General features: G+C 37.1%; 1 protein-coding gene and 1 long non-coding RNA gene across 20 annotated transcripts in view; one reads left to right on the top strand and one right to left on the bottom strand.

The window, feature by feature from the left end:
* Positions 1-5,021: 5,021 nt before the first annotated feature.
* LOC102149242 (uncharacterized) lies at positions 5,022-14,087 on the bottom strand. Of its 14 annotated transcripts, none has more exons than XR_011439243.1 (8): positions 13,867-14,005; positions 13,042-13,169; positions 12,548-12,595; positions 12,368-12,429; positions 9,601-9,631; positions 7,672-7,868; positions 5,877-5,926; positions 5,022-5,629 (listed from the first exon to the last, which is right to left on the bottom strand). It is a non-coding gene; the product is annotated as an uncharacterized lncRNA (long non-coding RNA). The 14 variants fall into 14 exon arrangements; XR_011439252.1 differs by having other exon boundaries at positions 8,557-9,631; positions 13,052-13,169; XR_002808102.2 differs by having other exon boundaries at positions 13,052-13,169.
* A 17-nt stretch (positions 14,088-14,104) lies between these two features.
* VPS45 (vacuolar protein sorting 45 homolog) overlaps positions 14,105-23,760 on the top strand; it is a 60,830-nt gene continuing 51,174 nt past the window's right edge. For 3 of the 6 annotated variants that reach the window (XM_023641271.2, XM_070268345.1, XM_070268346.1), the window contains exons 1-5: positions 14,108-14,321; positions 18,319-18,379; positions 22,106-22,185; positions 23,241-23,309; positions 23,425-23,562. In XM_023641271.2, the coding sequence (XP_023497039.1) occupies positions 14,229-14,321; positions 18,319-18,379; positions 22,106-22,185; positions 23,241-23,309; positions 23,425-23,562 (441 nt within the window). In that variant the 5' untranslated portion in view covers positions 14,108-14,228. Of the gene's footprint in view, positions 14,322-14,959; positions 15,095-18,318; positions 18,380-22,105; positions 22,186-23,240; positions 23,310-23,424; positions 23,563-23,760 lie in introns of all 6 variants that reach the window. The other 3 variants (XM_005610186.4, XM_005610189.4, XM_001488893.6) reach the window with 2 other exon arrangements.

Below are 23,760 nucleotides of genomic sequence, written 5' to 3'. Positions count from 1 at the left end.
TTATGTTGTCCATCTTTTCCCCGTTGATTTAAAATAGAACCTTTATCATTGAGTCCATTTAAAGATGGGTCTATATCTGTACATCCTACTTTATACCAATCTGTCTTTCCCTTGCATTTACCAAACGATCTTAATTACTCTTGATAGTCTAATATCTGACAAAGCAAGTCCTTCCAGCTCCATTTGCTACACATTGCTCTTTAAAAGAAAAAAATTTCTTAATTGTCTTTTCTTGTCTATAGTCTCTCTTCATATAGTCAAGTCCCTAGCCTCCCAAGAATTCCCATTGAAGTTTTGATTGAGATTACTTTGAACTTAGAGATTAATAAGAGAGACTGACATCATTATAACATTGAATTTTCCCATCCAAGATTATAAATCTCTTCATTTATTCAAAATGTTTTAAACTGTCTTTCAGAAAATATTTACAATTTTTTTCATTTAAGTCACACATTTCTTGATGGGTTTCTACTTTTGCTATCCTTATAAATAAGTTTTTCCATTACATTTTTTCATTAGTTATTGCTTGCATACATGAAGATGTTGATTTTGTTTATCTTATACTGAGCCATTTTATTGTACTCTCTTATTAATTCTAATTAGTGTTTCATTGGTTGTCTTAGATTATCTAAACAGGCATTCATATTGCCTGTATATGATTTTTGTCTCCTCCTTTGCAGTATTTACCTCTTTATCTATTTTCTTCTACATCGGCTAAGACCTCTAGAATACTGCTGAATAGCAGCAATTATAGCAGGCATTCTTGTCTTCCTCATGAAAAGGCTTCTAATAAAGTATGATGTTCAATTAAGTGTTTTAATAGATCGCCCTCATCAAATTAAGGCAATTTGTTTCTTTCTTTCTTTCTTTCTTTTTTTAAAGCTGCAGTGCATGGTTGTATATCCTAGTTGGTAGTTTAGTTCTCTATGTGAGCTCCCGCCACAGTATGACAACTGACAGACAGGTAGTGTGCTTCCACAACCAGAAAAGGAAACTGGGCGGTGGCAGTGGGAGAACTGAATCTTAACCCACTAGACCACCAGGGCTGGCTCTAAGGCAATTTCTTTCTTTTTCCTAGTTTATAGTAGCTTTCATCAGGAATGGGAGTTGAACTTTATCAAAAGTTTTCTCAGCATCTTACAAGATTATCTTTTTATTCTTTAGTCTCTCAGTGTAGTGAACATATTCCCTAATGTAAAACACTTGCATTACTGGAATTAATACTACTTAGTCAATTCAATTCACTCAACAACAATTTATGAACCTAACACAGGTCAACCACTTTTCTGGGCACTTGGCATGTATTAGGGAACCAACAATGATTCCTCATGGAGCTATAGTCTAGCAGATGTCTATGATCTATTTTTCTTTTAACCCATTGCTGAATTTATTTATTTTTTACCTTTGAGGAAGGTTAGCCCTGAGCTAACATCTGCTGCCAATCCTCCTCTTTTTGCTGAGGAAGACTGGCCCTGAGCTAACATCCATATCCATCTTTCTCTACTTTATATGTGGGACACCTGCCATAGCACGGCTTGACAAGCAGTGCGTAGGTCCACACCCAGGATCTGAACTGGTAAACCCAGGCCACCAAAGCAGAACATGTGAACTTAACCACTGCACCACCAGGCTGGCCCCCATTGTTGAATTTAAATTGCTAATATTTGATTTAGTATTTTTATGTTTACAGTTATAATGAGATGGACGTAAGTTTTTCTTCTTTGTGCTAATCTCTGCTTTCCTTGTCAAGGTTAGGTTAACCTTGTAGAAATATATTGCAAGTGTTTTGTTATTTTCCATGCTATAGGAATGTAGAAGTAACAGATGATAAAGATTTTGTATAACTTGCCCATAAAATCTAGACCTGGGGTCTTTCCTTTTCCTTTAAAAAAATGTTTTTAATTGTAAAAAATACATAAAATTTACCATCTTAACCATCTTTAAGTGTATAGTTCAGCAGAGTTAAGTATATGCACGTTGTTGTGCTCTTTTCCTTTTTAAATACATTTCTGTTGCTACCTTTTCAATTGCCTCTACGGTTATTGGGCTGTTAGAGTCTCTACCTCTTTGAGTGAATTTTGGTTTGCCTTTCCTAGAAATTCCTGTTTCACTTAGATTTTAAATTTATTGCTATAAAGTAGTACACAATACATTTTTATGCTTTGTAAATCTTCACTATTTCTGCGATTATGTCCCCTTTTCATTCCCAATGTTGTTTTTTTGTATTTTCTCTCCTTCCCCATCTTTCTCTTTTTATCAGATGTACCAAAGATGTGTCTGTTTTATTGATCTTTCAAGAAATCAGCTTTTGGATCTACTAATCAAGTATACTTTTTATTGTTTGTTTCAACTTCCTTACCTCTTTTAATTCCATCCTTTTGCCTTTTTTAGAGTTGATGTTCTTCGTCTAACTTATTGAGTTTAATATTTGGTTCATTGATTTTCAATCTTTCATGTTTTCTAAGTGCATTTCTAAAGCTGTACATTTTCTTTTTAATACTCCTTTCTGTATACTATAGGTTTTGCTATATAATGTTCTCAGTATTGTCTTTCATTTCAGTTTTGATTTTCTTTTAACCCAAAGCTATTTGCAAGTGTTCTTTTTACCATACAAGCAAATCATTATTCTTTTTGGTTACTTGTTGGCAGTATATATTCTTTTCCCCTCCCCTCACACTCATTCCCGCACAGAGAACCAGTCCCCCACTTGAGGGCAGACTACTCCCAAGATGGGCCTCACCCAGTGGGCTGAAGATCAGCATGCCCTCTCTAGCCTGTGGTCCCACACTCACTGCACCCTGCTCTGCCATGTAAGGGTCATTTTACACATTTGTCTTTCTCACCAGCTGAGGCCTTTTGGTAAGGAATTCGGAGATCTGTTAATACTACATTTTGAAACAGTATTTCTCAAAGGGAGGTCCAGAGACCTTGTGCATCAGAATCACCAGGTGGTACAAATTAAAAGTATAGCTCCCAGAGCCCCTTTAAGATCTATTAAGTCAGAATCTCCAGGGGTGGAGGTCCAGGAATCGCCTTTTTTCTTTTTTTTTTGCAGGGAAGGATTCACCCTGAGCTCACATCTCTTGCCAATCTTCCTCTCTTTTTTCTTCTCCCCAAAGCCCCAGTACATCATTGTAGATTCTAGTTGTAAGCCCTTCTAGGTCTTCTGTGTGAGGGTCTGCCACAGCATGGCAACTGACAGACAGGTGGTGCGGTCCCACAACTGGAACTGAACCGGGCTGCTGAAGCAGAGCAAGGAACTTTAACCACTAGGCCATCAGGAATGGCTCTGTGGTTTTTATCTAATGAACAGTATTGACAGTTCTATTAAAATAGTATTTCTGTTAAACACCGCTTTTCAACATGTAGGGCTTTTTTAATATCATTTGAGGAAAACATTTAGTTTCAGTCCTTTTTAGGCACTCTTTTTAACTGCTTTTTCTATGTGAGCCACCACCACAGCACAACAACTGACAGACAAGTGATGTGGTTCTGTGACCAGGAAACGAACCCAGCCACAGAAGTGGGGAGAGCACCGAACTTTAACCACTAGACCATCGGGGCTGGCTTGTGGGAATCTCCATTTTAACAAGCACCCCAGGGGCTGGCCTGGCAGCATCGTGGTTAAGTTTATGCAGTCTGCTTCGCTGGCCCAGGGTTCGCAGGTTTGGATCCCAGGTATGAACCCACACACCACTTATTAAGCCATGCTGCAGCAGCATCCCATATACACAGTAGAAGATTGGCATGGATATTAGCTCAGGGAGTATCTTTCTCAAGCAAAAAGAGGAAGATTGGCAACAAATGTTAGCTCAGGGCCAATCTCCCTCACAAAAGAAAGAAAGAAACAAGCACCCCAGGTGAGTCTATTCCAGCATAGAGAAGTTTGACGACTATTGCTCTACATGATACTCTGATAAGCTTCACTTAGTTCAGAGCAAGGTAACTTCGTAGGAAGGTTTTAAGAACCATGTCACATAAAGAATATTGAAGAAACTTAGGCTGTGTAAAGCTAGAAAAAAGACTTGGTGGGGAGAACACAAGAGATGCCACTCATATGAAAGATACTTTAAATTTACTCCATGTAGTTTTTAAAGGGTTAAGTCCAAAGGGTAAACATTAGAGGGAGACAGATTTGGCTCTAATATAAGGAATAGGTCTCTAACAATTTGAACTCTTCAAAAATGGAATAGCTGGGGCCAGCCTGGTGGCACAGCAGTTAAATTCGCACATTCCAGCCCAGGGTTCGCCGGTTCGGATCCCGGGTGTGAACATGGCATTGCTTGGCAGGCGATGCTGTGGCAGGCATCCCACATATAAAGTAGAGGAAGATGGGCATGGATGTCAGCTCAGGGCCAGTCTTCCTCAGCGAAAAGAGGAGCATTGGCAGCAGACGTTAGCTCAGGGCTAATCTTCCTTTAAATAAATGAAACAGCCTTCTTGTGAATTAGTGAGTTCCCTCCTATTTGGACATATTCAAGCAGATAATGGATGACTTTGTGCTAGAGATGTTGAAGAGAGACTTTGACATCAGGCAAGATAATTTCTACATTCCCTTCCAACTCATAGGATTCTTAAGATCCTCTAATTTTAGGTTCATGAGCTCAGTAAGAGTTATGATCGTTACAACATTTCCAGATGATATTGGACACCCATTTCTTCATAATCAATGATTCAAATACACTTTTTGATTTAACACAATGTATACAAAAATTGTTTTGAGTAAATAAAATCTCACACAACTATATTTTTCCAAATTTCAGAGCTGTTTAAAGGTTTAGTTTCTTTCTGCACATATATGTGATGCCTAATCCCATTCAAAGAGCTAAAAACACAAAACCCTTACCAAAATTAGACGTGCAATGACCAAATAAACTCATCCACTGCTTACCTGAAGGTCAAGGATATGTGGCAAAGAATACTATTTATAACAACCCAATATTACAATCTGGTCTATAAAATAACCCATCCTCACAAAGTTGAAAAAATGAGTTTAAAATATGAAGCAGTGACAAGATGTATTAACTTGTGAAAATGGTTCTTTAATTTGTGCCTTTAAGTTGATAGAAAAAAACTCAGTACTACAATAGATAAATTATATATCACTATGTTTATGTAGTATTTGTGGCCAAGGTCTCTAAACAGAAAGTTATCCAGGGGCCAGCCCCGTGGCATAGTGGTTAAGTTCAGCATTCTCTGCTTCAGCAGCCCAGGTTCACAGGTTCAGATCCTACACGGAGACCTACACCACTTGTCAGGCATGCTGTGGCAACAACCCACATACAAAGTCGAGGCAGACTGGCACACATTAGCTCAGGGCTAATCTTCCTCAAGCGAAAAAAAACAGGAAGATGGACAACAGATGTTAACTCAGGGCTAATCTTCCTCAGCAGAAAAAAAAAATTATCCAGTGGTGCCACGGGGATCAATAATAGCATCAAGAATTATTAGATTCAGGACTGGCCTGGTGGCATAGTGGTTAAGTTTGCACACTCTGCTTCAGTGGCCCGGGGTTCACAGGTTTGGATCCTGGGTGCAGACCTACACACTGCTCATCAAGTCAAGCTGTGGTGGCATCCCGCATACAAAATAGAAGAGGACTGGCAACAGATATTAGTTCAGCGCCAATCTTCCTCACCAAAAAAAAAAGAAGAGAGAGAGAGGAATTATTAGATTCAGATTTCATATTTTACTTGAAAAAAGATAACATTTGTTTTCAAATTAAACTCTTAAAATAAAGAATATTATTCAACATATACCAGAGTTGAGGGAAATTTTTGGAAAAAGGAGACAAAAACGTATTGAGAAAGTCAACTTACTTTCCAGAGAACTCCACTAATATTAGAACCAAACATTTTTATTAGATACTAACTTACTTGCTTTTTTGTACCTTATGTCATCTTCTCTAGTTTGTGTTGTTACAGTCCTGCATATGTTAAATAAAAAAACAAACCAATTATATATTTTGCATGATCAATACGTTACAACATTAAGATCAGACTAATAATACAAACGCACTCCACTTTTTTTTTAAACTCCCTGCAATCGTACAGCAAGTCCTCAAGAACATAAAAACGTGAACAAAAAGGCTTTATATTTATCTTACAGAAGGTATAAACATCAGTTATAAAGAGATGCAAGCCTTATTTAGTTAAATATAATTAACATGATTACAAAAGCATCTCTAATAAAGCAGACAAAACAATTACATTGTTCATAGTTCTACTCAGAGTTCACTGAACTGTTAAAAACAACTTCAAAAACAATCAAATGCAAAGGCAAATCCCTACTACACAAATAAAATAAATGCAAAGAATGGTTAACCTTTGGATATTGACCAAGCATTCGTTTTTCCCCAGTCTAAACAACCTTGTCTTAATTCCTATGGCATACAGGACGGATTAGAAAAGAAGAGGCTAAAAATTAGCTGTTGCAGCGTTCCAGGAGTGTGGCATATGGGTGATGCAGTAACAGTGGAATTGAAGGGGGAAAGGCAGTCTTCCCCCCAAAACCTGCTCTTCCTGCAGTCTTCTTCATCTCAGTCAATGGCAGCTTCACCGGCTAATTGTTCAGGCTAAAAACCTGGTACCTTGCTGGCACTCCTGTTGCACATATCCTTCATCCAAATCACCAGCTAATACTATCACAGTCTCCAGAATCCAACCATCCCCTCACCATCTCCACCTCCCTGGCTAAGATCTCCCATCTCTCACCTGGATTATTGTAAATGCTACTAACCAGTCTCCCTTTTTGCCTTTGCCCTCTGGAGTTTATTCTCAACCGAGGAGCCAAATTGATCCTCTCCTCAAAGCTCTCTAGTGACTTCCTGCTTCAATTCAAAATAAAAGTCAACGCCCTCATAATAGTGTCCTGCAGAAACTGCTCCCCATTATCTCTTTCCCCCTCACTGCCTCAGCTCCAGCTGCACTGGCCACTTTGCTCTTTTATGAACAGACCACTCCCACCTCCAGGGTTTTGCAATTGCTCTTTCTTTTACCTGGAAGTTTCTTTATTTAGATACCACATGGCTTGTTCCTTTCACCTCCTTCAGGTTTCTGCTTAACGTGCACTTCTCCACAAATAATTCCTGGACCACTCTAGTTATAACTGCAAACCTTACACATCCCAATACTCCTCCATCTCCCTTCTTGAAACCTGTTTTGTTTTTCTCTATAGAATTTATCACTACCTAATTCCCATAAATTTTACTTATTTTGTTTGTCTGATTGTCCTCACTAGATGGTAAACTCAATGAGATTAGGGATTTTGTCTGTTTTGTTCAATGCTATTTTTCCATAGCTAGCACACAGCAGGTGTTTAATAAACACTTGTTGAAAGAACGAATATCCACCATTAATCCTCTAGCGACCAGTGTTGAGAACTAGATGCCTTACACCATTTGGGGTGCTTCATACCAGTGCTAAAGCAGATGCATACATAGTTAGATTTATATTAATATACTACTCGCAGAAATTGAACAAGACATGTACAGTATGCAGATATAAAGCAAAGAGAATAATTTCCATGTGCAAAATATAAAACTCCTAGATTTCTGAACTGAGGTTTTCAAAGTCCATTTCCTTCATTTGAAAGACAAAAGTCTAGTGAGCTTAAATCATTTCTGAAGCTCATCCAGACATTAGCAATAAAATATACTACAAGTCAGATTACCTGGCTCTCAATTCAGTGTTCTTTTCATTCTATCATGGTACTCTTTAAACTTGAGCATTCCTCTGACCAGGAACTGAATCATTCTATAGCCTCTGAGTTGAAATCACTACATCACCAGGAAATAAAAGTCTAACTCCCAATATTATTCCTCAATTAAGTCGTAGTGAGTAGATGTTGCTGTATTCTTTCAATGATAACTAGAAATTAAAGGGAAAGAAACCAATTTCACTATTAATTGTAAATTTTGTGCCATGAACAAAGGAAGCTGTCATTTGCATTACAGTATTCTGGGTATAAGCATGGATTCTGGTATTCACACCTCCAGGTTCAAATCCCAGTTTTGTCACTTATTAGTGGAAATCTTCTTAATCTCTCTAAGCTCTGATTTTCTCATTTTTAAAAAGAGGGTATCGGCCCTACTTATGTCTTTGAGTTGTGAGAATAATGCACAGAAAGCACTGAGCACATGGCCTAACACATACATATTCATATTGACAGATGGACTGTCAATTGCAATCAGACATGAATAGAAGTTATAATCAGATACACCCCCTTCAAATTTTAGATGTTACTTTATATTTATTAAACTAATCTCCCAAATTAGAATGCTTGTTGATTTGAACCTTATAGCAATTAATTTTACCTAGTTCCTTAAGAAGTGAAAAAATTATAAAGCATTTTATAACTCATGCAACAACTCATATCCATTTAGCAATTCATATTCATGCAACAATTCAATAACATTTAAAGCCAAAAACAGATTAAACTCAACATTAAAGCATTTTGTAATCTATTTTGGCCAAAACAATGCATTTTCCCTCATTCATGTAGCCATTACTCAGTGGGCCAGAACCCTGTTACAAAAAGCCTATTAGTTATCATTACCTTCTTGGTGGTCCAAGGGCGCCCTCTGCCTGAACACTGAAAAACTCAAAGCTAAATTAAATACTTTTTAAAAACTGATGCTTTCTCAAGTGAATTCTTAATCAGTAATTCTATGAAATTAATCCTCTCTTTAATCACTGCTACAGAGTGTCAGAAAAAAACAAATGTTAGTCAGAAAAAAACAAATGTCGTGTCATCTGTTACAAGAGCACCAGAAAGGTCAAGTTTACATCCCTGTAATTTACCTGGGAGTTTGGAAAGAAAATCCATGATATTTTCCCCAGAATTTATTCCATATCATTCAATAAATTATTGGCGTGAATCACCTAAATCAGTATATTGATCTCTTTGTTTTGTCCACGTAAAACTCTACACTTTACTTAATATGCCATTGTAGCACTTTGCCCAGTAATGAGTATCACCAACATCAAATATTTATTGGGTATCTTCTGTGTACAGGACACTGCACTAGGTCAAAAGGATGGAAAAAACCCATTCTCTATCCTCAAAGAAATGAGGATACTTTCTAAAAATCGATGCGCACAAAGAAATCTATGGTAAGATGCCCACTGAAAAAGATAGGCTTCTCCCATTTGCTGCTTTCTGTGTCACCTTAGGAAAATTAGCCGACTTATCTAAACCTCAGTTTATCTGTAATACGGAGATGATACTCACCTCAAAGCAAAGTTGCAAAAGTTAACTGAGATCTTTGCAAAGGGCTCAGCACATGTAAAATATCAGTAAAAGGTGGTTGCTTATATTTATTAGTATTACTAAGAGAAATCTTGAGTAACAACATCCTACATTAAATTTCATTGGCTTCAAATAGAAAGATGTGTAAACAAAATATTTTGTATCTTATTTTTTCAACATTAAATGTTCTCTCCAGTGAAGAAAAATGTGTGACCCTGACCAAATGCTTGATTAAGTCAATATTGAGCCATTTGTACAGGAATTATTTCATTATAAAAAATATAATTAAGACTACTTTACCACTAATGAAATTTAAGGATTTATAAGAACACACATTTTTCTGGTACTTACTTCATGTAGCTTGCCTGTTCTCTTGAAACATCTAAAATGTAAAAAATAATTCTATCACATTTTATAGTCATCTACATTTCTAACACAAAGAACAGCCCAAGAACAAAATCATGATCACCAAACGGATCTTAGCAATATACATATATAATTTCAGAAATAAGAACTTATACATCTCCTTAACACCACAAAGCACTTTTAAATTCATTTTGTGAATTTTAACAATTTCTCAGGGAAGCAAGCACATGACAAATATTTTTTATATTCAATTTGTGGGTGGGGAAACTTATAAATAGTAAAACTAAGCACAGTACAAAATATTTGCTAAGAAAGAGTAATTAAAGCTAGCCTAAAGACTACATGTATTATCTCCCCTAATTCTCACACCAAACTAAGGTGGGGGTCATTTTCTCCACTTAGAAATGAGGAAACTAAGGCACAGAGCAGTTACGTAGCTTGACAAAGTCCCGCAACTGGCACACAGAATAATTAAATCCAGGTCATCTGATTCCAGAGTCTGCGCTCTCAACCTCTATATATACTTCCTACGGCTTAAGATAATAATTTTCTTAAATATCCATAAGTCTATCTGACATAAATGGGGGGAAAGGATAGCTCTTTTTTACCGAAGAATTCCAAATAATAACTACAGAACAAATGAGGAAAATACTTAGCATCAGGTAAACACCAATTGTTTCAGGCAAGAACCATCAATGCCTTCTGGCTAAAATTAGCAGGTGAAATTACGATGAGAAACAGGATATTTGTAACACATCAAGGCATCTCTCCATATAATATTTATTAATTACAAGGAGAAAAATAGTAACTCTACAGTGGAGAAAGCAGCAGACACCACCTAAACCAAGTGATCAAAGTTAACATCACCACCAGAAAGGCAGAATCATTGAAATTACTGAGTGCAGACAGAACCCTTCATGCAAATAATTTTACTTTCCTGAGGAAGATTAAGCCTCAGCTGACATCTGTTGCCAATTTGCTTATTTTGCTTGAGGAAGATTAGCCTTGAGCTAACATCCATGCCAATCCTCCTCTGTTTTGTATGTGGGTCACCACCACAGCATGGCTGATGAGTTGTGTAGGTCCATAACTGGGATCCGGGCCACCAAAGCAGAGCACGCTGAACTTAACCACTAGGCCGCAGGCCAGCCCTGCAAATAATTTTTACTTAGTGATGTAAAACTTTTCAGTAGTTTTGCTACCACAAAGTTCAGTACTAAACCACCAACTGTGATAAAAATCTAACAAATTCTGAGTTTGGTAGGCAATAAACATCTGAAATCACTTGAAGCATATTTGTCCTAAGTTTTGTCTTTGTGAAAATTGTATGCTTTACAAATTATGGTGGAGCAGGCCAAATCTTCCCATTAATGTTTCCATTATTGTATAGTAATGCAAGATAAAGTTATTATGGAAATTATATTTGGAAGCTATAGTTTACAAATACTGAAATTGATTCTATTTTTAAATTTTCTTATCAAAGGGGATTAAATACATCATAAGTAAGCAATAAGCTAAAAGATCTGTCTACCTTTTGATTTCAAATAATCAAAGCTGACATTTATTGAACATTTACTATGTGCCATTTTTTCTGCATTTCATTTAATTCTCACAATTTCATAAGGCAGATTATATTATCACCATTTATCAGATGAGAAATGGTTAGAGAGGCTAAGAACATTGCACAAGGACTGACTGTCTGATGCTAGCAATACTGTCATTCTTTCTCCAAATATTTTTTCAATTGCTAACCAGTGGAAAATCTAATTAATTTGAGTTTCACTGAATTTCATCTTTACTTTCCTCCCATCCAGGGCTTGTTGGGGAAATCTTAACACATAGCAACAAGAAGAACGGTAGACAATTAATAATCTAAGATAACTAAGAGTTGGCCATATTGTTATTATAATTATACAGAAGCTTATTTACATATTCTTTGTTTTATATCAAGTTTTGAGTTCTTATAGAGGAAAAACAGGATTTTGATTAAATATAAAATGGGTAGTTAAATCACTAAATAGGACACACTTTGTAGGAAGCTAAAGCACATGTAATTATTCAGGTAATCATTACTGATTATTCCCTTGACATACATATTTACAAGTCTAAACAAAATGTACAACTGTAAATACTGTATTTTTTTAACGTCTTGTTTTCTATCCTCAAAGCAGATTTCTTAGACCCAGGGAAAATAAATTTTTCAAGTGCCTGCATTAGAAAATTTTACAACTGATGTAATCATTCACATTTGAAGAATGTCATGATTTATTTTTTAAATTTGAAGTCTTAATTATTGAAAATATTTCTTGTTAATACAGTTTATTTGCACGTTAAGTAAAAAAACATAAGTAGGGCACTTCATATTGCCCTCTGAATTTGCTGTGTCTTGCCTATAACAAAACAAGTCACTCTGGGTTTATCCCAGATGAGTCACAAAGCAAGAGTTTGGACTTTATCATTAGTTTCAGTTCTATTTTTAGAGGTATGGGGATAGAAAGAAGTTCTTAATCTGGAGATATTTCCAGACCATCACAGCCTACTTTAAATATATAACTATTTTGTACAAAATGTTTACATTCCACATCTTATCAATGTATAAAATAACACTGCCACTGACATCAATGGAATTTCATGGCAACGGAACGAGTTAGTAAGCCTTATCAAAATAGGCATTTTCGCCCTCCTTTAAAATTTATAATTGTCCAAGTATAAATAATCAAAAGGATGTAGTTTCTTTCCACATACTACTTACAGATTGACTACTGTCTAAAAAAGCACAAAGTTCACGGACAAATTTTTCTCTCCTTGTTCTTTCTAAAACAGACATAAAATGGAACACAATCTTAGACTAAAGTCCAAATTATAGGTAAGAAAACAAAAACGAAGTGACACAGGAGGGGGGAGGTGAATTTTCAAATATTGGTTAACTTACAAGATTCATAAGTGTTTCATTTCTCATTAAGCATTGGTTTGCTGTTTTCTGTAACATATGAACATTTCAAATTGATTAAGAATAGAATTTTCATATAACATTAGATTTTTCTCATTTGTATCCAAAGATTCTCATTTTCATTCTACTCTAACTTTTCTTTGAAAACATATCTCAAAAATAGAAAAAATGCCCAATGCGAAGTTTTAGTTACTTGGTAGAAAAACTGAAAAGGAGAGAAAATAATTTTCGCAATTTCAGATGAAAAAAAATCTATATAGCAAGTGGGTTTTGATCGCTTAAAGAATTTGAAAATACACTGTATATAACATTTTATAAAGTAGTCTTAACAGCCAGATTAATGTTAGCGTGCTCTGGGTCTAGTTTTAACTGTATACTTCTTACAACATAATGAAAGAACGACTGATTTGGTAATGAACTTGTTGATTAAACTGACCCCATCAAACACTACTCATTATTTTGGTGGAAATATTTACAAGCAATTACAGTCACTGATTTCTCGCAGTTGTTTCTTGTTATCTTACTGACTTTACAACTCCCCAACGTAAAGGTGCGGAAAACTGTTTACCCTCCTTTTCGAGAAACAGTACGAGGGAGAGAAGACCTGCGGGGTATAAACACAAATACAGACATTTAGAAGTGGATGGCTTTAAGATTCATTTTGTTGCTAAGTTTTTGACGTTTCTTAAATCAAACTTTGTAAATTTTCCCTTAAAATCCCCACGCTACTTTTGCTTTAGCCCGCCGGGCACGTGCTGCCTACCCACTGCAGACTCCCTTAACGCGGCTCCCGGCCGCAGTTGCAGCGTCGAGGTCCCCAGCACCGCGAGAGTCGGAGCCCGCGGAGTTCGAGCGCCCAGGACGCCGGGCCCGGAGTCGCTCCGGGCTCCGCAGGACCCGCGGGCTGCGAGGCTCGCCTGCCGACCCCAGCTCCAGGCCCTCGTGCGGATCCGAGGGCTCCCCCAAAACATCCCTAAAGGCATTCCCTTTGTTCAGTCATCCATTCAACAAATATCTGTTCCATTTCGGACGCCCCCTCAGTCTTGAGAAAACCAGTGCGGCCTCACTTTGCAGGGCACTGGCCTCCCTTGCGAACGACCCAACGAGGCCGAGGAAACCGACTCTCGGCCACCACTTAGCAAACACCGCGTAGGATTTGCCAAATGCCGTCCCTCCTAGTCCCGGGCGTCCGGCGGCATTACGCCACCTCCCTTCCCTTCACCCTTCACTGCCACCCAAGAAAGCGTTCATGGCCAACTGTGACCACGGCCACGCTCCGCGCTTCTCGCCTCGGAGCCAACCTGACGCCACGTTCTCCCCAAACCAGCGGGCGGGACTTCAGGGCCAGGCCGGGGCATCCCGGACCAAGGGCTGGAGCAGTCCTAGAGTCCGGGCCTCAAACACGTCCAGGCTGGAGGCGGGTAGAGAATCACGTCTGGGTGTGGCGGCCCAAAATGTCTCAGCCCGACTTTGCCATGGCGCCCCGAGGCTTGGTCCCCCGGGCGCGCAGCGGAACTACAACTCCCACCACCGCGGCCGCCCGGACTTCCGGAAGCCAGTGCCGGGCGGAAAGGAAGCGGCTGAGACGGGGCCAAGAGGCTGGGGGTTAATTTAACCGGAGGGGGTGGGAAGGGCTGTAGGGCTAACCTGTCAGTTTGCCACCATGAATGTGGTTTTTGCTGTGAAGCAGTACATTTCCAAAATGATAGAGGACAGCGGGCCGGGTATGAAAGTACTTCTCATGGATAAAGAGACGGTGAGTTTGCTTCTGCTCAGTTTTTGTTTGTGAGGGAACCCTCCCTCCCCTCCAATAGCCGGTCCCGTTCCGCTGTAGGATTTTGTATCTGATTAAAGAGTTTTTAAATGAGGGTCAGCTCTGTGTGGAACTGAAAGGTTGTATAAAGCTTGCCCAGTAGGTTTTCGGTCTAAATGACTCTAACTACTACCCGAGATTTCTTCTTGTACCCGAACAATGTATTGAAGTCAGAAATCCTTTTCCAAATGTCTCTGCCACGAAATACTATGTGAGACAGAGCACTTGGAAGACTGTGGGATGGTCCTATTATTTCCACTCAGCGTTGTATTTTTAAAGTAAGGCTGTTGGGGCTCAAGCTGAGATAATAGGTTATTGTTTGTTGGTCACGGAATTTTTTTAAAAAATCTTTAAGATGACGGAAAACATTTGGTGGGAAATTTATGAATTTTCCGTGTTCAGAGAGAGAATGCTTTTCATTCTGGTACGTTGCCTCCATGTTTTGGATGCAGTAAATGTTATTACTTATATTAATATTTGTTATCCAGCTAAGTATTAATGAAAAAAAATTAAGTCGTAGATATTGCTACTTGTTTTTATTATTCTAGACCGTCATAATATTAGTTAATTCTTCTTTACAGACTGGCATAGTGAGTATGGTATACACACAATCGGAGATTCTTCAGAAAGAAGTATACCTTTTTGAACGCATTGATTCTCAAAATCGAGAAATCATGAAACACCTGAAAGCAATTTGTTTTCTTCGACCTACGAAGGTACTACATAAACTGAGCTGCCATCTGCCCAGGCAAATACAGAACACGTGATCTGAAGGCATTAAGGAGGCAAAATAAATTTGTGTTATCATTTGCGGCATCATAATTATCCTGGTTTATCAGAGTTATAACCTTGACTCCCCCGCTTTCCACATCTCAGTTCACTCCTGACCAGTTTTTCAAGGAAAAAGCCAGTTTTTTTCTTGATGATGTTGTTTAGGTTCTCAGCTTTTTCCAAAGCCACTAACTTCCATAACAGAGACCCACATCACTTTATTCCTGGATTAACTTCCATACCTATCACACTGAACACCATTGCCCCTTAACCTTAGATACTTAGATGTTTATATCAGTGTCTTAAGTCTTTATCATTTTATTCACATCTATGCTCAGGAACCTAGAATGACTCAGTTTTACTTCCATTATTAAATCTATATTTAATAGCCCAAGCTTCAAAGCCCTCCTTTAGCTGTTCTAGTCTGCCCCTACGTATCCGACCTCCTATGTCCTACCTCTGCTCTTCCACTACAGCCACCTAGACCCTTTTATCATCCCTCCACATACTCATTCCTGTCCTCTGTTCTCTTCCCCTAATTAAAGGTTCTTTAGCCTTCTATCAGTTTCATTCATCATCTAAATCTAGCTTGAGTCCTCCTTTAAAAATCCTAGCTATTTCAATCTTTGTTTGTTTGTTTTGGTGAGGGAGATTGGCGCTGAGCTGACATCTCTACCAGTCTTCCTCTCTTTTGTATGTGGGATGCCACCACAGCATGACTTGAGTGGTGTATAGGTCCACACCCAGATCCAAACCTGTGAACCCCAGGCTGCCGAAGCAAAGCACATGAACTTAACCACTACGCCACCGGGTCAGCCCCTCAATCTTATTTTGTATATTCTCTTGCTTTGTATTCATGTTCATCAACTCCAATGTACTCTTTTTACCATGCTTGTACATTATGTACTTTCCAAAATATAAATTTGATCATGTTACCCCTGCTTGAAATCCTTGAATGAATTCTCATTGCTTTTATGATGAAGACAAACTTAATTATGGCCTACAATGCCTTGTGTTGTCTAGTTCCTACCATTTCTACAGCCTCATTTCAAATCATTCCCCCTTTTGCATTTAGCCACGTTAATTTTTCAGTCCACTGTATTACATCATATCACAGGACCTTTCCACAGTCTCTTCTCTCTGCCTGGAACTTCTTCACTTCCTCAAGCAAATCTTCCTTGGCATTACTGACCAGGTCAAACCCCGCCCTCTTATAAGGACTTATAGCACCATCTTCCTCTCCCTGTTGTTTGTCAGGGTTGAAGTTTTATATAGTTTGTGTGATTAATTAATATCTTTCTCACCTACCAGCAGTAAGCTCCATAAAAGCAGAGATGGTATCTGCTTTTTCACACTATTATATCCCCAATGCCTGCCACGTAGTGGATACTCAGTAGTTCCTCAATTAATGAATATGTTAATTAGTAATATTTTATACTAGTTTCCAGTTGTTTCATATTTGTAGCTCTTAGTCATGAAATTTTGGTTCTGAGAGGGATCTTAGAGATATAGTATGGACTAGATGTAGTCCATCATTTTCCTAACATTTTTTATTAGAGAAACTCTTTACAGCTATATATACACTCACTCGAACTCAAAATATGTTCTTAAAAACAATTTTTTCTTAAGATTATATTATAAAGTTAATTTTTAATGTATTTTAATCTAAATGACAATTTTAAAAACCTTTTTCCCATTTAGCAAGCAATATGTGTGGTTTATATTACTTTTAATTCTGTAAGGAAATGTATGATTTTTTCCTAACATTCAAAAATGATATTTTTATATCGTGTACTTTGGGGATCTAATTTACATTGAAATTTAATCATGTGTTATAGTATCAAAAATAGATAAAAACGTGCATTATGATCTTATGTAACTGGAGTTCTTGCCAGCCCTGGTGGTGTGGTTAAGATTTGGCACTCTCTCTGCCCCACCCTGGGTTCGTTTCCCAATCAGTGAAACACACAAACCACACCACCACCCATTTGTCGGTTGTCATGCTGTAGCCAAGTGATGGCTGTGTGTTGCTGTGATACTGAAAACCATGCCACTGGTATTTCAAATATCAGCAGATTCAGGATCACCCATGGTGGACAGTTTCAGTGGAGCTTCCAGACTAAGACAGACTAGGAAGAAGGACCCGGCTGTCCACTTCTGAAGAAAACTGGCCGTGAAAGCTCTATGCATAGCAGCGGGGCGTTGTGTGATATGGCTTGCAAAGATGAGAGGATGGTTTACAAAGGCCAGGCAGAGTTCAGCTCCACTGTACACAGGGTCGCTAGGAGTCAACGCTTGACTCGAGGGCACTAACAGCAACAATTGGAATTCTTATGGTTAGATCATATAAAAATCAACTGTTTTTTACTTCTAAATTTCATATGTTATTTTAAAATTGTGTAACTTTAGAAGAAGTCTTAGCTGCTGTTTGCAAATACTTTACAAACCTTGCAGTTGTACAGAGTTTAGGTCCCAACAATTTAAAAGCCAAAGTGAATATAATTATATTTTCTCTTGAAAGTTGGTTTTTAAAGAGCTAAGCATATTTTGATATTTCATATAAGAATTTTTATCAGATGAATACAATTTATAGACAAGCAGCTTGAGACAAATTTCAGAATTATTATCAATTTTGTGTTTTATTTCAACATCTGTGTCCTTCCTATTTTTTAATCTTTTTTTTTTTAAAGATTGGCACCTGAGCTAACAACTGTTGCCAACTTCTTATTTTTTGTTTTTCCTCCCCAAATCCCCCCAGTATATAGTTGTATATTTTTAGTTGTGGGTCCTTCTAGTTGTGGCGTGTGGGACGCCACCTCAACATGGCCTCATGAGCGCTGCCATGTCCGCGCCCAGGATCTGAACCCTGGGTCGCCGAAGTGGAGCGTGTGAACTTAACCACTCGGCCACGGGGCCAACTCCTATTTTTTAATGTTAATTTGACCAAGGTAGCACAGCTAGTTAATATTATATATGATTCTTGATCATTAAATTTAATGTATCTCTTTTTCATCCCCAGCCCTCACCGCCCCCCCCAACATATATACACTTAATCTAGACCTCAGCACACGGTAGACTCTCAGTAAATAGTTAAATAAATAAATCAATGGACATTTATTGCTTTTTCGCATAAGCAATGCTCATACTTTGTTTGTTCTTTCTTTTCTAGGAGAATGTGGATTATCTGATTCAGGAGCTCCGAAGACCCAAATACAGTATATATTTTATTTGTAAGTGTGTTGTTTCACCTATTCAATCATGTAACTTTATCCTAGCTAGCATGTTCTTTGGGCACTTCATGTCATCGATAAGTTTATTGAATCCATCACTATAAGCGTCTTTTTTTTTTATGTCCTTTTGAAGTATTAAAAGTCTTATGACCAACATTCTGTTTGAGAGAGCTAAATGTGATTTCCATTCATCATTGATGGCTTAGGTAAAAAAAAAAAATTTAAGTTTTACTTTGCCTCTTAAGATTCTTTGAAAATCAAAAGTAGTAAGTAGCCAGATTTCACATCCCACCTTTACAAAAGAAGTGCATACTTACTTCTATTTTACACTTTTATAAACTGAGGCCTAGAAGCTGATTTATTTATTTGGAGGGAGGATATACTTGAGTTTGTTGGAAAAGCAGAGATTCATTTTACATACCAGATGAAAATATACCACTTCTCTTCACTACTTTAAGTAATACTTGAAAGTACAAGTCATCAGGTAGATATCTCTTATGTGCATAACTTTTTTGGGGGCGAGAGGGAGTCCTGGAAATAAATTAGGTTTGTGATTACTATACAATATGTACAAGGTTTTGTGATGTAATAGATTCTGCTTTGGACGTTACATCTTTTCTCCTCTAGATGTCATTATTGATCTTTATAGAATTAGTATAGTTTATTCGATGCTGTTTCTAAAACAAAGGACAAAATTTAACAATCGGTATGTAGGGCACTTGAGAAGTTTTAAAGCTTACTTGAAGGCTTTGAAGTTTTAGAGTTTAGACTATAGTCTAACACATACATACTTTCTTCAGCATGTACTGCAATTTAGTAACCATACCAAAAATTAATATTTGTGATAAGACTTTGAATTTTATAAAGAACTTTCTCATGTATTATTTCATTTGGCCCTTACAACAATCTCAACAGGTAAAAATAGGCAATTTTATTAGTTTCTGTCATTCTAGTTTTTTGTTTTGTTTTTTTGGCTAATAGTCACAGGTTTTCTGTCTTAATTAAACTTTATTTTGAAATAACTGTAGATTCACATACAGTTGTAAGAAATAATACAGAGATCCCATATTTCCTTTACCCAATTTCCCCCAATGTGACATCTTACATAACTAGAGGACACTATCACATCCAGGATATTGACATTGATACAATCAAGATACAAAACATTTCCCTCTCTATGGGGATCCCTCATATTGCCCTCTTATAACTACTCTACTTCTCTCCCACCCCAACCCCCTCATTAACCCCTGGCAGCCATTAATCTGTTCTCCATTTCTATAATTTTGTCATTTCAAGAATGTTATATAAATGGAACCATACAGTATATAACCTTTGGAATTGGCTTTTCTGTACTCCGCATAATTCTCTCGAGATTTATCCAGGCTGTTTTGTATCAGTAGTTCATTCCTTTTGATTACTGAGTATAGTCCCTGGTATAGATGTACCACAGTTTGTTTATTCACCCATTGAAGGACATCTGCGTTGTTTCCAGTTTTGGCTGCTATAAATAAAGCTACTATACACATCCATGTACAGGTTTTTGTATGAACATAAATCTTCATTTCTCTGTAATAAATAATGCTCAGGAGACTAATTGCTAAGTCATATCGTAGTTGTGTGTTTAGTGTTTTAAGAAACTGCTAAACATTTTCTAGAGTGACTATACCATTTTACATTTCCACTAACGATGTACAGGTGATCCAGTTTCTTTGTATCTTTATGAGCATTTGGTGTTGTCCCTTTTCATTTTAGCTATTCTGATAAGTGTGTAATCATTCCAGTATTTTTTAGTCTGATCACAAGCTGGATCTTAGGAAAGTGTAGAAATGTTTGTACTCGGTAACATACCTAGAGAGAGAGAGAGAGATTCCCTGTGCTGCCAAATTTAAGTGGACACCTAACAGAGTCACTCTTGCTGAGTCTCTTAGCTAAAAATTGAATAGGTCATGAGATGAAGGACTCCTTTTTTCTCTGAAGAGAGTTCTTTGGGGCCAGCCCCATGGCCAAGTGGTCTAGTTCACGTGCTCCGCTTCAGTGGCCCAGGGTTTGCTGGTTCGGATCCTGGGCATGGACATGGCACCGCTCGTCAGGCCATGCTGAGGCAGCGTCCCACATGCCACAGCTAGAAGGACCCATAACTAAAATATACCACTATGTACTGGGGAGGACTTGGGGAGAAAAAGCAGAAAAAATAAATAAATAAATAGAGTTCTTTGATACAGTGGTTGAGATTAATAACAAATAATAAATCTAATATTTATTCTTCTGGTTCTAAAGATTGAATCGGGCTGTAAATCTCTGTAATAGAAGAAAAAATTATATATATTAAAGTAGTTAGCACTAAAGCCTAGGAAAAATAGACTGTTGAAATTTCTTGGGTGGAGCAATCAATTTCACAATTTTATCTGTTTGAAATAAACTAAAATGAGTTTGTATATAGTAATTTTATTCACTACAGAGTTTCATCACAATTTATATTAGCACTAAACTGGCCTGTTAAATTTTATTTTTGCATATTTTTGTGTCTACTAAATATCTTGTATAACAAGCCCCTCCCTTTTATTAAAAAAATCTTTTTATTATGGACATTTTAAAATACATACAAAAGTTGACAGAATAGCATAATAACTCCCAATGTACCCATCACCCAGTTTCAACAATTACTGCACCAAGGCCAATCTTGTTTTAGCTGTACTGCCACCTACTCCCACACCAATATTATTTTGAAGAAAATGTAAGCTAGCATATGATTTCATTCACAAATATTTCAGTATGCGTCTCTAAAAGATGAAGACTCATTTAAAAAAATACCATTAGTACATCCAAATAACAAAAAATAATTCCTATTTTCAAGTAGTCGTTCGGTGTTCAAATTTCAAATTCTCGTCTTTTTTTTTCTCACTGGTTGTTTGAATCGGGATCATAGTAAGGTCCACACATTGCTATTGGTTGATAGGTTGTTTACGTTTCTTTAATCTATAGATTCTCTCTTTCTCTCTCCTGTGCAATTTATTTATTGAAGAAACTACGTTGCTCTGTTAAAGTTTCCCACAGCTGGATCTTGCTGATTGCATCCCTTGGGATAGTTTAACATGTTCTTTGCAGTTTAAAATGTTCCTCCGTCCTCTAGTTCCTGTAAATTGGTATCTGGATATAGAGGCTTAATTAGATTCAGGTTTGATTTCTTTTTGGCCAGAATACTTCGTAGGTAGTGTTGTGTGCTTCGGTGATTGTCTCTTATTGTGATATTAGCAGCAGTTGATACTCAATGCCTAAGTCCATCTGTTGATTCATTAGTGGTTGAAAAAAAGGATGATGATGTTTTAATTCTATCGTTACCATTCCTTCTTTGTTTTTTATCTGGAATATTTCTATAAAGAGAAATTTTCCCTCATCTACTATTTGGTTATCTGGTGGTACAGTTTGTATACAGAAAGATAAAAGCTTACTTCTTTTCCTTTATTTGCTATTTTCAATAACTTGGTTCCCTAGCATCTGCCAGTGCCTACAATGGTGGCCCCTTTTCTTTTTTGACTGTTATGAATTTATGGATTTAAATATATTTGTGCTACTCATTCCAATTTGAAGTTGTTTGACTTTGACATATACCACAATGTATACTAAACTTCAGTTAGTCTTTAGGCTTTAACAGTCAGGCCCACTTATGTCTAATTGCAGCAGAGATGATCTCCTTTGAGTAAACCACAACTCATATGTCTGTTTCAGATTTCAGTAATGTGATCAGCAAGAGTGATGTGAAGTCATTAGCTGAAGCTGATGAACAGGAAGTTGTGGCTGAGGTTCAGGTAAACATATTGATCCTCTAACACATCTCTTACATTGGCCCTCTTTAAAAATTTCAGTCTAAAAATAAGGGAGGTGCTGTCTCAAAAGAGGGGAGACTTGATCAGACACAATAAATGTGCATTGCACCAGACTATACTCATTTAGAAAGTTTGGAAGAGGTATCAAATTGGATGGGAAGAGAATTAAAGGAGTCAATGGGAATAAGGAGATTGGACCAGTACTCAATGCTACTGGATTGGTAGGAAGTGTTTCACAGGGTTGGGGACAGAGTCAGATATGTCTTATGCTAGTTTTATAAGCCACAATATCAGAATGTTCATCTATAGGACTGTGTATGATTGGGAGAGAATAGGAAGTAAAGGATGTGAATGAGGTTTGTTAAAGTTCTGTTTGTGATTATCTTGCTTTGGGAAGTAATAAGCAGACTTTTGTCATTAGGTTGAAACTTGGAACTCCTAAATATTTATTCTATGTGCTACCTGATACATCACCTTAGAACATAGCATATTATCTTTCCCTTCTTAGACACTTTAGGGTTCTTGAATACATTTATCACAAGCATTTAGACATGTTTATCAATAAGTGAAGAATATTCTCTTCAGGGCAGCAAATAAACAAGTTTTGAATTTTCAGAAGGATGTGCTAGGTGATAAATGAATTTTAAAAATGACCTATTTTAAATCATATTCTCCCTCATGAGAATACACTGAACAGCAAAATTCTTTTTCTGAGTGTAACATTGTATATCCTATAGGAGTGTTTTGTTTTTACTAATTGATAAGTGTACATAGAGGTCTCCAGAAATATAATGTATATACTTCTACAGCTTTTGTTTTTTGGGTTTTTTTTTAAAGATTTATAATCGCTGCTCTTTTATAATTATTTTACTAACTCCCACATTGAGTATTGCTACTCAATTGTTAATTGATCAATTTTTGTATCTTTTTTACACCTGCATTTCCTCAAATTTGATTATATCACATATGAAAGTATTACTACATGATACAGTTGGAGTTTATGGAATGACTAACTGGTCTTCGTGCTCTGTTTGCAGGAATTTTATGGTGATTACATTGCTGTGAATCCACATTTATTTTCTCTCAATATTTTGGGTTGCTGCCAGGTATGAAAGAAAGGGTTAAAAAAAAGTCTATCAGGTGGGAGATAATTCAGCAAGTAACTAGACTTGTAAGAAAAAATTCAAATATTTTCTCTGAATATACATTTTTAACAAAAAGGGTCGAAATTGGGATCCAGCCCAGCTATCCAGAACAACTCAAGGACTGACAGCGCTCCTTCTATCTCTGAAGAAATGTCCCATGATTCGTTATCAGCTTTCATCAGAGGCAGCAAAGAGACTTGCAGAATGTGTTAAGGTATGGCATTCCCTATCCCCAGTTCCAAAACATCAAAACCATTCATTTCCTTATCATATTTCAAAAACTAAAGGAATATTTTATCTACAACCAAGGAGATAATGTGTTAGGTTTACTGGCAAAGAGGTAGGTATTTGTAATTCAAACCCAAAAGCACCAAATCAGAGCTAAGATTCTTAGGTTTAACCCAAGAAACAT

Source organism: Equus caballus, chromosome 5, assembly GCF_041296265.1.
Source record: "Equus caballus isolate H_3958 breed thoroughbred chromosome 5, TB-T2T, whole genome shotgun sequence".
NCBI classification, from domain to species: Eukaryota; Metazoa; Chordata; class Mammalia; order Perissodactyla; family Equidae; genus Equus; species Equus caballus.
This window is presented reverse-complemented; position numbering and strand designations above follow the sequence as displayed.